Here is a 14,500-nt window from a genome sequence, read left to right as displayed (position 1 = left end):
TGACATGAAATGCAGCTCAAAGTGCTTCACAGAGCAATGGAGAAAGAAAGAAAAGCAAGGCATAAACATTAAAAAACAAGAGCAGTATGAATGCAATACAGTGAGGACATGAATAACAACAAATAAATAAAAGATCAATTAAAAGCAAGGGTGTAGAAGTGGTCTTGAGCTGTGCTTTAAAAGTGTCTACAGAGGCTGCCTGTCGAAGGTACAGTGGGAGTTTGTTAAACTACAGAGGCTGCCTGTCGAAGGTACAGTGGGAGTTTGTTAAACTACAGAGGCTGCCTGTCGAAGGTACAGTGGGAGTTTGATTAAACTACAGAGGCTGCCTGTCGAAGGTACAGTGGAGTTTTGTTAAACTACAGAGGCTGCTGTCGAAGGTACAGTGGGAGTTTGTTAAACTACAGAGGCTGCCTGTCGAAGGTACAGTGGGAGTTTGTTCAACTACAGAGGCTGCCTGTCGAAGGTACAGTGGGAGTTTGTTCAACTACAGAGGCTGCCTGTCGAAGGTACAGTGGGAGTTTGTTAAACTACAGAGGCTGCCTGTCGAAGGTACAGTGGGGTTTGGGAGTTTGTTAAACTACAGAGGCTGCTGTCGAAGGTACAGTGGGAGTTTGTTAAACTACAGAGGCTGCCTGTCGAAGGTACGGTGGGAGTTTGTTAAACTACAGAGGCTGCCTGTCGAAGGTACAGTGGGAGTTTGTTAAACTACAGAGGCTGCCTGTCGAAGGTACCTTCGACAAGCCCCTACAAGCAGAAAAGCTGCTTCCTGTATCTTTTTGTTGAGTGTAGTAACATGTCTCTTCCACCAGGTGGTGCCAGGGGGCAGCATGGAGTCAGCGCTAACAGCCAGAGACCGCGTCGGGGTTCAGGACTTCGTGCTCCTAGAGAACTTCACCAGCGAGGCGGCGTTCATCGAGAACCTCCGCAAGAGATTCAAGGAGAACCTGATCTACGTGAGTCTGGTTCTATTATTAACCCATTCTGACCTGAGATCAGATTCTAGAAATGTCTTCTACATTTCTAGCAATGGGTAGAACGCTCCAAAAAAATGAGTAACTCTGTAACACATCTAGGGGCCGCAATCTGCATTCAAAGATGTTCCTAGAAGCTTTGTCCTTGGTTTTGACCAGATGGATATACTAAACTCTTAATTTCCTTATACTTCAACGTGCCTCTCGTTCAAAATATGAACGTGAGGGATTATTCGGCCATTTTATCGTAATGAGAGCGAGGTAGCCATATCTGCGCGACACCCCGAGCGTCTACTGTATTCTGAAAGAAATCCAGACTGTATGATATCATTAACCCTTTCCTCTCCAGACTGTATATACTATCATTAACCCTTTCCTCTCCAGACTGTATACTATCATTAACCCTTTCCTCTCCAGACTGTATATACTATCATTAACCCTTTCCTCTCCAGACTGTATATACTATCATTAACCCTTTCCTCTCCAGACTGTATACTATCATTAACCCTTTCCTCTCCAGACTGTATATACTATCATTAACCCTTTCCTCTCCAGACTGTATATACTATCATTAACCCTTTCCTCTCCAGACTGTGTATAATATCATTAACCCGTTCCTCCCCAGACTGTATATACTATCATTAACCCTTTCCTCTCCAGACGTACATCGGGTCAGTGCTGGTCTCCGTTAACCCTTACAAGGACTTGGAGATCTACACCAAGAACCACATGGAGAGATATCGAGGGGTTAACTTCTACGAGGTCTCGCCACACATGTGAGTGCACGCACGCACGCACGCACACATTATTATTATTATATATGTGATCACGTGCACGGACGCGCGCACACACACACACACACAGTGATGTAATGGATCACGTCACTGATTGGGAGGGAATGGTCCTGTCTCGCTGTAGCGCACCTAGGCTACGCTATCGCTAACATAGCGCATTTATCCCCCAAAAAGCATGTTTCTGCCATAGACGTGGTAAAACTCTGCATTTGCGGCGCCCCCTATGGATGAAAGTGAAATTGCTTTGGGCTCTCCATTGGATAAACCACCCTCGACGTTCCGTTTGGTGATTTGTGTCATTTGTTGTAAGACAGGCCCCTCCCACTAACAGGCCCCTCCCACTAACAGGCCCACTCCCACTAACTTTGGACGCCGATTACAGTCGAACGATACGGACCTATCCTATCATGGGATAGGTCCAGAGATCATAGGATAGATCTCTGGACCTATCCTATCATGGGATAGGTCCAGAGATCATAGGATAGATCACCGGACCTAGCCTATCATCGTCCTCCAGAGATCATTGTTTACCGCATTTTGTGAGATTTGCACAAAAGCTGTAGGTGGAAGAGCCAAAAGTGTGTTTTGAAGAAAAGTCAAAATGGCGGAAAATCTATCCTGCAATTAATTTACATTAATATGTAATTATTCATTACATAATTTTTAATAATTATTATGAACCTCCCCTCAAAGTGTTTGTGACTGTAGCTCCGACGGTTTCTGAGAGAAAAATACTTGATTATTGAATTACTAATTTGTTGAATTGAAAAGAGGGCTTCGTCACGTGACCTCTACACCAATCAGAGGGCTTCTGATTAGAAGACTAAATCTACTGACCAATCAGAGGGCTTCTGATTAGAAGACTAAATATACTGACAATTTCGTCAACAAATAAAAACTAGACTAAAATGTTAGGAAGGGGACTAGTGGACAAGAGATCCAGTATAAGTCATTTTGGTGCTGAAAATAGCAGATCTACAAGCTGATCCACAAGCTCACACCTGCGACGCGTTGTGAGCTTGTAGATCGGCTATTTTCAGCACGTGTAAAATCCGTCTTCACGACGTCATCAAGGCCCGCCAGAATACATTTTAGTCGACTAAAATCTTATGACATTTAGTTGACTAAAAACAACACTGGCAGTGTTTCAGACATGGAATGAATTATAGTATATATGTATATGTAATTATAGTGTATATGTGTGTGTGTGTATACACACACACACACACACACACACAGTGTGTTTGGTTGAAGGCGTCGCTGCGGCAACACACACGGAATTCCCTGGATGACATCACCATGGACACGATGATGTCATCATCACCATGGAAACAATGCGAGCATTACGGGATGTAGTGATTCATTCAGCTCTCTCTCTCTCTCTCTCTCTCTCTCTCTCTCTCTCTCTCTCTGTGCTGGAGCGTAAGGTTGCACGGCCAAATGTTTTCCTTCTGTCTGAGTGGAAGGAAATATGTTATTTTGAGAGAGAGAGAGAGAGAGAGAGAGCATTTCTTACCAAGAATTTTCTTCACAAAGGTGCTTTTAACTGTACAGACCCCGCCACTAGGGGGCGTCATATCCCAAGCTTTTAACATTGGTCCGGTTCCCATATTAATAATAACAACATTGTGTTTGTTGTCATGATTTGTCACGACTCGAGTTGGCTTCGTACGACGCTTATAATAAGGTCTTTAGATAAATACGCTTTGAAATGTCAATGAGGGAAAAATGCATTGGGAACTATTTCCTGGGCCTGACGTTGTCATGAAAGGGGGCGGGGACTGCGACGCTGAGTCTATATCATCTCTACAGATAACTCGTACCGCTCCATGCGTACGGAGGAGAAGGACCAGTGCATCCTGATCACTATAATGTTTACTCTAACAGATACGCGGTGTCCGATAACTCGTACCGCTCCATGCGGACGGAGCGGAAGGACCAGTGCATCCTGATCAGCGGCGAGAGCGGAGCGGGGAAGACCGAGGCGTCGAAGAAGATCCTCCAGTACTACGCCATCACATGCCCCGCCTCCGACAAGGTGCAGACCATCAAGGATAGGCTGCTGCAGTCCAACCCGGTGCTCGAGGTAATTTTAAAGGGTTAGAACAAGGTGCAGAGCATCAAGGATAGATATGCTGCCGTGTTAACCCATTCTGAACGGGAACCCATTTTGGTGTTATAGCATCATGTTATGCTTTAGCTATTGAAAAATAGCAGACCTACAAGCTCATAGCGCGCCACCGAGTGGCGCGCTACGAGCTTGTAGGTCTGCTATTTTTGAAAAATCGAAGAACGACTGACATTTTTAGAATCTGATCTCAGGTCAGAATGGGTTCATCAGACCAGTGTGTCCAGTGGAAACCTCGTTATGAATCTGATCTCAGGTCAGAATGGGTTAAGGGTTAGGGTTAAACTTTAGCTATTGGAAAATAGCAGAGCGCAGCAGTCGATATTAATTGACTGCTGCAAAAACCTTAATAATAGAGACAATAGGCTCAGCGGTCCAGGCACCTTGGCTGTTAATCCAGTCTGGCGGTGTGTCGCGGGTTCGACTCCCGATCCCGACGGCCTTTACGGCATGTATCTCTCTCATACATGTGTCACGATGACGCACGATGATAAGAGCGCCTCTCACTTCACACAGGTGTGATTTTATTCTGTACAGTGCACTGTGATGTTTACGGTTAAGCTTTGACAATCAATCTGAACAACATTTACATTACTTTCTGTGCGTGTGTGCATGCACCACATGTACCTTATAAAATGTCTCTCTCTCTCTCTGTCTGCCTGTTGTCTGTCTGTCTGCCTGTTGTCTGTCTGTCTGTCTGCAGGCGTTCGGTAATGCTAAGACGTTACGTAACGATAACTCCAGTCGCTTTGGGAAGTACATGGACATCCAGTTTGACTTCAAGGTACCTGTCTGTCTGTCTGTCTGTCTGTCTGTCTGTCTGTCTGTCTGTCTGTCTGTCTGTCTGTCTATCTGTCTGTCTGTCTGTCTGTCTGTCTGTCTGTCTGTCTGTCTGTCTGTCTGTCTGTCTGTCTGTCACACTGAAGTACTCCTCCCGCCACCCGGGGGCTCCAGTAGGTATATATATATATATATATATATATATATATACTGTTAAATATATATATATCATAGACTGTAAAAAATATGGACAAAGCGTTCCCCGGGTCTAACATGAACGTAAAATGAAGCCAGTAATTCCTTGCACTGTAAGTCTCCATCTTTCTAGATCCGTTTGGGCCCAGCTGGCCCATTGGCTGGCCCAGACAACGAGGTGGGACTTCCCCCCCTTCTTCTCCGTTGGTTTTTATTTTGACTCGAGCGGGGGGGTGGCTCTCGTTCATAGACTGTAACGGTAGCCACGCCCCTCAGAACATACGCGACTTTATGGTAATTTTTTTATAAATGGGACCATAATTTCTCCAAAAATAATATTATGACATTAGAAATGAGACTTTAAACTAGTGACTGGAAGCAGAAAGTATTCATGACCATGTTTATTAAGGTAATACAGTCTAGGTGAAGTTGGGCCCAAATACATGGGCCTCTATGGGGATATGGGGTTTTTCTGGGTCCAATGACAGCGCCACAACATTAGGTCCAGTAGGTCTATATATAACATGTCATTCCTCTCCTCTCCACCAGGGGGCGCCAGTAGGAGGCCACATCCTCAACTACCTCCTGGAGAAGTCCCGGGTGGTCCATCAGAACCACGGGGAGAGAAACTTCCACATCTTCTACCAGATGATCGAAGGAGCAGAAGAAGACCTGCTGAGGAGGCTGGGTCTGGAGAGGTCCGCCCAGCAGTACCAGTACCTGGTGAAGGTAACTAGAACTAGTTCTACTAGTTCTACTAGTTCTACTGAGGAGGCTGGGTCTGGAGAGGTCCGCCCAGCAGTACCAGTACCTGGTGAAGGTAACTAGAACTAGTTCTACTAGTTCTACTAGTTCTACTGAGGAGGCTGGGTCTGGAGAGGTCCGCCCAGCAGTACCAGTACCTGGTTAAGGTAACTAGAACTAGTTTAACTAGTTTAACTAGTTCTACTGAGGAGGCTGGGTCTGGAGAGGTTCGCCCAGCACTACCAGTACCTGGTGAAGGTAACTAGAACTAGTTTAACTATTTCTACTAGTTCTACTGAGGAGGCTGGGTCTGGAGAGGTCCTCCCAGCAGTACCAGTACCTGGTGAAGGTAACTAGAACTAGTTTAACTAGTTTAACTAGTTCTGCTGAGGAGGCTGGGTCTGGAGAGGTCCTCCCAGCAGTACCAGTACCTGGTGAAGGTAACTAGAACTAGTTTAACTAGTTTAACTAGTTCTGCTGAGGAGGCTGGGTCTGGAGAGGTCCTCCCAGCAGTACCAGTACCTGGTGAAGGTAACTAGAACTAGTTTAACTAGTTCTACTAGTTCTACTGAGGAGGCGGGGTCTGGAGAGGTCCTCCCAGCAGTACCAGTACCTGGTTAAGGTAACTAGAACTAGTTTAACTAGTTCTACTAGTTCTACTGAGGAGGCTGTGTCTGGAGAGGTCCTCCCAGCAGTACCAGTACCTGGTGAAGGTAACTAGAACTAGTTTAACTAGTTCTGCTAGTTCTACTGAGGAGGCTGGGTCTGGAGAGGTCCTCCCAGCAGTACCAGTACCTGGTGAAGGTAACTAGAACTAGTTTAACTAGTTTAACCCATTTAGGCCTAAGGCTGATTCTAAAAACGCCTCTAAATCCTGACCTAAGGTTTCTGAAAAACTTCAAATATTTATATAGCAGCATCAAAAAAATTACATTTTTGAATACTGTACATACTGTACAGAACCCCAATATGGGTGCCCGGCCTGAGGGGGTAAGATACCAATAGGGGTTCCCGCCCAGAATGGGTTAACTAGTTCTACTGAGGAGGCTGGGTCTGGAGAGGTCCGCCCAGCAGTACCAGTACCTGGTGAAGGTAACTAGAACTAGTTTAACTAGTTCTACTGAGGAGGCGGGGTCTGGAGAGGAACCTCTTCATTTAACTCCCAGAGTTACGGACCCATAAGGGTCCATTTGGTTCCTAACTGTCATTTAGCTGGAACTCCCTCAGGGACCCCTGGGGGTCCCCGGACCCCACTTTGGGAACCAGTGGGTTGATGTGTGGATGAGATATTATCCAATCAGACGGTTTCGTTTGTCTCTCTCCAGGGAAACTGTCCCAAAGTGAGCTCCATCAACGACCGCTCTGATTGGAAGATGGTGAGGAAAGCGCTGACTGTGATTGGCTTCAACGAGGACGAGGTGGAGGTAGGAACCAATCGGATCCACTCGTATCACAGCTTTGAGACACGCCTCTTAGAAAGAGCCAATCGGTTTTCGACTTTTACTTTTTGTTTGTCTTGTTTTTTGTTGTCCTTTTTCAATTTTTGAAAATTCAATGTGTTTTTACTCTTTTATGTCATCATTGTGGGGTTTATTTAAGAGAAGCTGTCAATGCCACTGTAAAGTTGGCCGAGTGGCCAAGGCTCCAAAAAGTGACAGAATCCAGCAATACCTCTTAGGGTGTTTTATTTCCCCCGGTTGCAGTGTATTTACAGTAGGAACACCGGTCTAACAAAAAAGAAACACTGAAGACTAAACTTACACAAGACAGAAAATTACTTGAAAGCAAATAGGAAACCAAACCCAGAACTTGAGAAACTCTATCCGGCTAAAACCCTTCCATCAAGGGCCCCCTAGCAGCTCTCCCTGGGTGTTACCTTCTGGTTGCCCCAAGCCCAACTGACTCTCGGCATCCTGCAGCCTCCCTTTTATACTGGGTGAGACCATACCAAGACACAGAACTAATTGGTAACGACTTAACTCAACTGAGGCAAACTACGGCCCATGAGTTGACTTACACAATTATATACGGTTTTACTAAACCTATGTCCAAATACATGCACACATTTCAGGCAACACATTAATCACATAAGAGAACATATAATACAAGAGCTCTTCACACATAAAGCCCACCACACACCGGCTGTGTCCGCCGCGCGGCGGACACGGCCGCCTCCATTATTTTCAATGAACCTATCGCACACCGGCTCCGTCCGCCGCGCCGCAGACGGTGTGCGATGGGCTTTAGACAGACACCCCTCCTGCTCTATAGCACTTGGTACCTTCCCCCACTCAATCAAGAGGATCACCAGTGCCACACAATCATTAAACACAATACCCATCAACAGGAATGCTGTTAAAACCCATGCCCCATCTTTGTGTCCTTTTATAATTCATGTTTGTACAAATAATAAAATAACAACATGCAACAGTAATGTCCAGTCACACAGTCCTCCCCACCGGCTTGCTGTTAAATGGAAGCAGCTGTGTAGTAGTGTATGCCTGTTTGTTCCTCTTTAGTCTATAGGGCACGGGCTGCCCCGTGACAGCCACCATTTATTATTTGTCAAACTTAGTATTTAAATAATGCTTCTGTGAAAAAAACCAATACAAATCGGAATCACCGCTGTGTAAGCAAAACACGTTCCTGCTAAATTGTGCTTTATTTTTTATTTTTTGTTTAGCTGTCTAGCGTTCATTAGAAGGACAATATCAGTCACCAGAAGCAGAGACGTGTGTTTCCAACCAGTCTAACGTTCATTAGAAGGACAATATCAGTCACCAGAAGCAGAGACGTGTGTTATTGCCTAACTAAACTAACTATAGTTTATAACACATCCTCTTATCTGTAAAGATAGCAGTGCTGTTTGGGGGGGGGGGGGGGGGGGGCATTGCTGTTTCACAAGCTTAACGTAATAAATCCTGTTAATTTGATCTGAACCAATCAGATTCATGTCCTGAATGACCAGGATTGTAGCTGTCTGTCTGTCTGTCTGTCTGTCTGTCTGTCTGTCTGTCTGTCTGTCTGTCTGTCTGTCTGTCTGTCTGAATCTGGGTTGCACATGTTTTGTTGCACTCGCATCTCTCTCTCTCTCTCTCTCTGTCTCTCTCTCTGTCTCTCTCTCCATGGTAACCCTATGTCTCTCTATCATTCCATAGGAGTTGCTGAACATCCTAGCCAGCGTCCTCCATCTTGGAAACGTCCAGTACGCTGCAGAGGACGAGACCAACGCTTACATCACCTCCGACACGCAGATAAAGTACCTGGCCAGGGTAAGATATACCCCTTTCTAAAACGGGTAGTCCCAATACTTGATTCTGATTGGCTGGTTACCGTCACGTGACCGGTGTAAATCTCACCCATAATCCACACCTTCAATCACTTTATATCATTCGCAGCTGGTCTCTACACCTCTGTAGCAGTACTGGGGAAGGGGAGCGCTTCATTGCCTTACAAACCCATCCCGTGCGGGCGTCTATAAGCACCGCCCGGCTCATATGACTGTGAATGTGTGGCTCCAGGCAGCCCCGTAAAAACATCAAGCGCTATTCTCCCGTCACATAGCCTACTTGCCGAGCACAACAAGGAAAAGCTACTTTTGTGAATTAAATAGTTTTATTAGGTTAATATTGCTATTATGTTTGTAACCGTTTTAGAAAATTCGAGGCCCCAGCTTACCGGGTATTTTACACTGGCTGGGGGCGTAGGCTTCTACCTGAGACCTCTCGTGGCTTATTGCTTAAATCTATATATATATATAGATAAAGTACCTGGCCGGGGTAAGATATGCCCCTGTCTATATATCTACCGTATATTACCAAATAACAGCCCATGCTCAAATAACGACCCAGGTTCTGACACCATTTTGCGTAATAACCTCCATCAAATAACCGCCCTCGTCCATATAAGCCCATGGGACGTTATTTGCAAACTTAATCAGCCTCAGCCCTCATTCATATTAGTATATGCGTGTTCACCGTGTTGAGTTTGCAGATCTCCGCACGCCACTCCATCACCTCACAACAGCAACACCAGTCCTCCACATCCATAAAATAAATCTAGGCTATAGTTTCACAAGTGCCTATGCAGCCTATATGCACAACCAATTGTTTTAATGCAAAGTGGTGTATATTCTGTGAAATGTTTATTGTCATCCGTGTATCTACAAGCTCCAAGTGTTGCATGACAGTGCGTTGTGAGCTTGCAGATCATCCATTTTCGGCATGCGACACTCACCATGAATTCAAGCAGAGCCCAGCCAGCCAGGTCCTCACAAGTATAGTACTATAAAACACCGCCACCACGAAGTCCTCAGCGAAGTCCTCAATAGCTCAATAAAAAAGTTGAGATTTAAATCGTGCTAAACTCGGGCAATCTTCAACCGATTGTTCTAATTCCAAATGGCCTCTAATCCGTGAAGTGTAAAGTGAGATGCATATAATGCTTACAATTACATTTTCTATGGCCTGTAACCTAACCTGTGGGGTTTAGCCACTTGACTACACACAGTACTACAGTAGGCTGTGTGTAGTGTAGGCCAATAAATTATGGTTTTATTCAATTGCAATCTACCGGTACGTAGGCCTACAGTTTATAATGAAATCATGTATTTGTCCGCTGCTTCCCCTTGCTCAATCAGAACATGTAGTGGTTACACCTGTGTGTTGATACACTCCCTCTTAGAATTAAATCAAAATGCATTCTGCAATGTTTATTGTTTACCATACTAAAATAAGATGACTGCATGGAACTGTATGTAACCAAATGATGGCCAGGTGCAGACCGGTGCAAAAAGCCGTGGCCGGTGTGCAAAGAAATAGCAGATCTACAAGCTCACAACGCGCCGAGGCTCGACAATATTGTATAGACAATATTGTTGCACTAAATTGGAGGAGGATGATGAGTATTGGTAGCATTGAGATTGCTACAGTCAGGGTTCCCACAAGTTTAGTTCCCACAATTATATTTTTAACAATTCATATTCTACAACATTTCCGAATGTATTTTTTACCCCATTTCCAGGCCTATGCATTAATGAGGATATTGTATGCTATCGGTTTCCCACCGCCATTCAGAAACACCGCCATTCAGAACCCTAAGCCTAACCGGGTTTCTGAATGGGGGTCTGTTCAATCCCCCCAAGCAAGACAACATGGAAAAAAGAACCGATGGAAAAAAGTAACTAACACTATGTTGTTAGGTTGTTATTTATGAAATTATATCCAAACATTTTAATTCCAAATTAATGAATTAGTGAATTATTCCAAACATAATTCACTGAATTTCATGGCGGTAGGAACCCTGTACAGTATTATTATATGTAAACGCTTTACTGTATGTAGTACTGTAGCTTTGTTTTTGTTTTATATTATTACGGTACCAAATAATGGCCTTGTTCAGGCCGGTGCAAAAATAAATAACAGCCTTCTGCAAATAACGGCCCGGTTCCTTATGAACGCCAGGGGTCCGAACTGATTTTGCATATTAACAGCCCGGGCTACTATTTGGTAATATACGGTATATATATATATATATATATATATATATATATATATATAAAGTACCTGGCGAGGGTGAGATATGCCCCTATCTATCTATCTATAAGATCTATTGAAAATCGCCGATCTACAAGCTTGTAGATCGGCGATTTTCAAATGGCCGAAATGTGTAGGGTTGAAGTGGTTAATGTGTGTGTGTGTGTGTGTGTGTGTTAGTTGCTAGGTGTCAACGGTGCCGTGCTGACGGAGGCGCTAACACACAAGAAGATCACCGCCAAGGGAGAGGAGGTGTGTGTGTTTGTTTGGAGAGGAGATAAGCTTTGGGCTTATCGATACCGGGTACTCTATGAGCCCAAAGCTTATCGATACCGGGTACTCTATGAGCCCACAGCTTATCGATACCGGGTACTTGCTACTGGATAAGCCCAAAGCTTATCGATACCGGGTACTGGATAAGCCCAAAGCTTATTGATACCGGGTACTGGATAAGCTTTGGGCTTATCGATACCGGGTACTCGATACGCCCACAGCTTATTGATACCGGGTACTCTATAAGCCCAAAGCTTATCGATAGTGAAAACCACTGACAAAGTAAAAGCACTGATTGTGTCAACAAATATCCATTTATTCATGTATTCATATATATGCATGTATTCATATATTCATGTGTTCATGTATTAATATAGTCAAGTGTTAATATATGAATGTATTCATGTGTTAATCTATTGATATATTCATGTGTTAATCTATTGATATATTCATGTGTTAATCTATTGATATATTCATGTGTTAATCTATTGATATATTCATGTGTTAATCTATTGATATATTCATGTGTCACCAGTTGCTCAGCCCTCTGAACCTGGAGCAGGCGATGTCAGCCAGAGATGCTCTGTCTAAGGCCGTCTACGGACGGACCTTCTCCTGGCTGGTGAACAAGATCAACGCCTCACTGGCTTACATGGTAGACGCACGCACGCACGCACGCACGCACGCACACGCATGCAACGCACGCACGCACGCACGCAGGCACGCACGCATGCACGCACGCACGCACGCACGCACGCATGCAACGCAGGCACGCACGCACGCAGGCACGCACGCACGCACGCATGCACGCACGCACGCATGCACGCACGCACGCACGCACACACGCAGGCACGCACGCAGGCACACGCACGCAAGCACGCACGCACGCACGCAAGCACGCCTGTATTCGGGTAAAGTCACGATAATATAAGAACACATTGAGCTGTATATTTGAGGTAAAGTTGTTTTTCTTTTTTCTTGAAAAAGTTAATATTTTAATACTTTCCCAACAACAGAGATATAATTTAACATGGTTTACTATAATATAATACTATATATTACTATAATATGATATATATATATATTACTATAATATAATACTATATATTACTATAATATGATATATATATTACATATTATTAATATTTAACATAATGAACGTTTGCTATCTAAATGAGTCATGTTGCTGAGCAGTCAGCCTGTTGTTGGTCCAACACTACCACCGTGTGGCTGTGCACTGGTACTACAAGTCAAACCGTTGACTTGAAATCCTGTCACTTGCATGAGACAGACCACCACGCACACGCACACGCACACACACGCACGCACGCGCACACACACACACACACACACACACACACACACACACACACACACACACACACACACACACACACACACACTGACACACACACAACTCTTGTCATTTCACCCTGTGTGTGTGTGTGTGTGTGTGTGTGTACGTGTGTGTGTGGCACTGAATGTGCTCAGCTCATGATAAGAGCGCCCCTCACTTCACGCAAGTGTGATTTTTTCCACCCCTATTCTATAAGAACTGTCTTCTTCTGTGGTTTTCTATTCAGGATGACTCCTCTAAGAACTGCTCTGTGATTGGCCTGCTGGACATCTATGGATTTGAGGTTTTCCAACACAACAGGTAATTATAAACTATACTACTATATATTATACATACTATAATACTGCATGTCTTTGTAATGGTCCTTTAATCGGCAGAAGTGAGCGCCTGCTGTGACCTCCCAGCCACTTGCATTAAGTTGCTCAAAAGCGCATGAGGCGATTTTTTCACTCCTCCTTCCGGGTAGGAACAGAGTGCATTCTGGGATGGATTGCCCCGATAACATGAAGGCGCTGCAGTCGTTGACTATCGTTGCGCCGTTTGCGCGCGTTCAGTTCCCGTATGAAACATCCGTTCACGCGTCACGGGCCCAATAACGTGACGGTCAACGGGCTCGAGCTGCAATGACAAATTCGACCTTCAGGGTTTCCTCCTCTATTCATATACACTCTAAGGCTGGGACCCTGTCACTTCCTGGTTGTGTCCATGTTATATAATATATGTGACTAAATTAAAAATTTGACTGAGGGACTGCCATTTGGATTTTTATAGAGTAAATGTCTTGTAGAGAAACAGCGAGTTGAGAAAACAGGCTTGAAAGGTTCACTTCTGTGGTCTCTAACATTACACCTAGTATAGCTACATGTTTAAGCATTTATTTCATATTTACATGTCTTCTGTGGACTCTTAACATTACACCTAGCTACATGTTTAAGCATTTATTTCATATTTACATGTCTTCTGTGGACTCTTAACATTACACCTAGCTACATGTTTAAGCATTTATTTCACATGTACATGTCTTCTGTGGACTCTTAACATTACACCTAGCTACCGGTACATGTTTAAGCATTTATTTAATATTTACATGTCGATTTCAGCTCTGACATTCATTGTCAGGCATGCCCTGGTATATGCCCTGGTCTGCCTGTGATGTTAACTCATTTTGAAAGAAAATCAATTATAATCACATGTTTAATGTTCCAGCTTCGAGCAGTTCTGCATCAACTACTGCAACGAGAAACTCCAACAGCTCTTCATCGAGTTGACTCTGAAACACGAGCAGGACGAATACGAGGCTGAGGGAATCACGGTGAGACCTGTCTGTCTGTCTGTCTGTCTGTCTGTCTGTCTGTCTGTCTGTCTGTCTGTCTGTCTGTCTGTTATAAAACTGTCTGTCTGCTTCTTGCTCTATCTTGATCTTGTTTCCGTTGACTCGGTTACTTGTTTCTCTCGCAAAATATTTTGCTCCTTTGTTTTTTTTATATGAAACATCATTTTTATTTTTTTTTAGCCTCTTCAGCTCCTCGTCTCCTTGTGTTTCACATGGTTTTAAATAGGGCTGCGAATCTTTAGGTGTCCCACGATTCGATTCCGATTCTTGGGGTGACGATTCGATTCAAAAACGATCTTTTCGATTTTTCCGATTCTCGATTCAAAAAAATATATATATATATATATTTTTTAAACATTTAAATATAATTTTAGCATGATCTACTCCA

The 14,500-nt window shown here is 44.1% G+C and overlaps 1 protein-coding gene across 2 annotated transcripts in view; it reads left to right on the top strand.

Annotated features, from left to right (window-relative positions):
- Positions 1-14,500, top strand: part of LOC308321922 (unconventional myosin-Ic-like) — a 63,580-nt gene that overhangs the window by 22,670 nt on the left and 26,410 nt on the right. For both annotated transcript variants that reach the window (XM_080773023.1, XM_080773024.1), the window contains 11 exons: positions 813-956; positions 1,635-1,750; positions 3,656-3,854; positions 4,600-4,680; positions 5,421-5,600; positions 6,941-7,039; positions 8,774-8,887; positions 11,330-11,401; positions 11,958-12,077; positions 13,006-13,079; positions 13,986-14,091. In XM_080773023.1, the coding sequence (XP_080629149.1) occupies positions 813-956; positions 1,635-1,750; positions 3,656-3,854; positions 4,600-4,680; positions 5,421-5,600; positions 6,941-7,039; positions 8,774-8,887; positions 11,330-11,401; positions 11,958-12,077; positions 13,006-13,079; positions 13,986-14,091 (1,305 nt within the window). The remainder of the gene's footprint in view (positions 1-812; positions 957-1,634; positions 1,751-3,655; positions 3,855-4,599; positions 4,681-5,420; positions 5,601-6,940; positions 7,040-8,773; positions 8,888-11,329; positions 11,402-11,957; positions 12,078-13,005; positions 13,080-13,985; positions 14,092-14,500) is intronic.

Source organism: Protomyctophum bolini, assembly GCF_963924005.1.
Source record: "Protomyctophum bolini genome assembly, chromosome: 9".
Classification (NCBI taxonomy): Eukaryota; Metazoa; Chordata; class Actinopteri; order Myctophiformes; family Myctophidae; genus Protomyctophum; species Protomyctophum bolini.
Note: the sequence above shows the minus strand (reverse complement) of the source record. Positions and strands in the feature narration are given on the sequence as shown.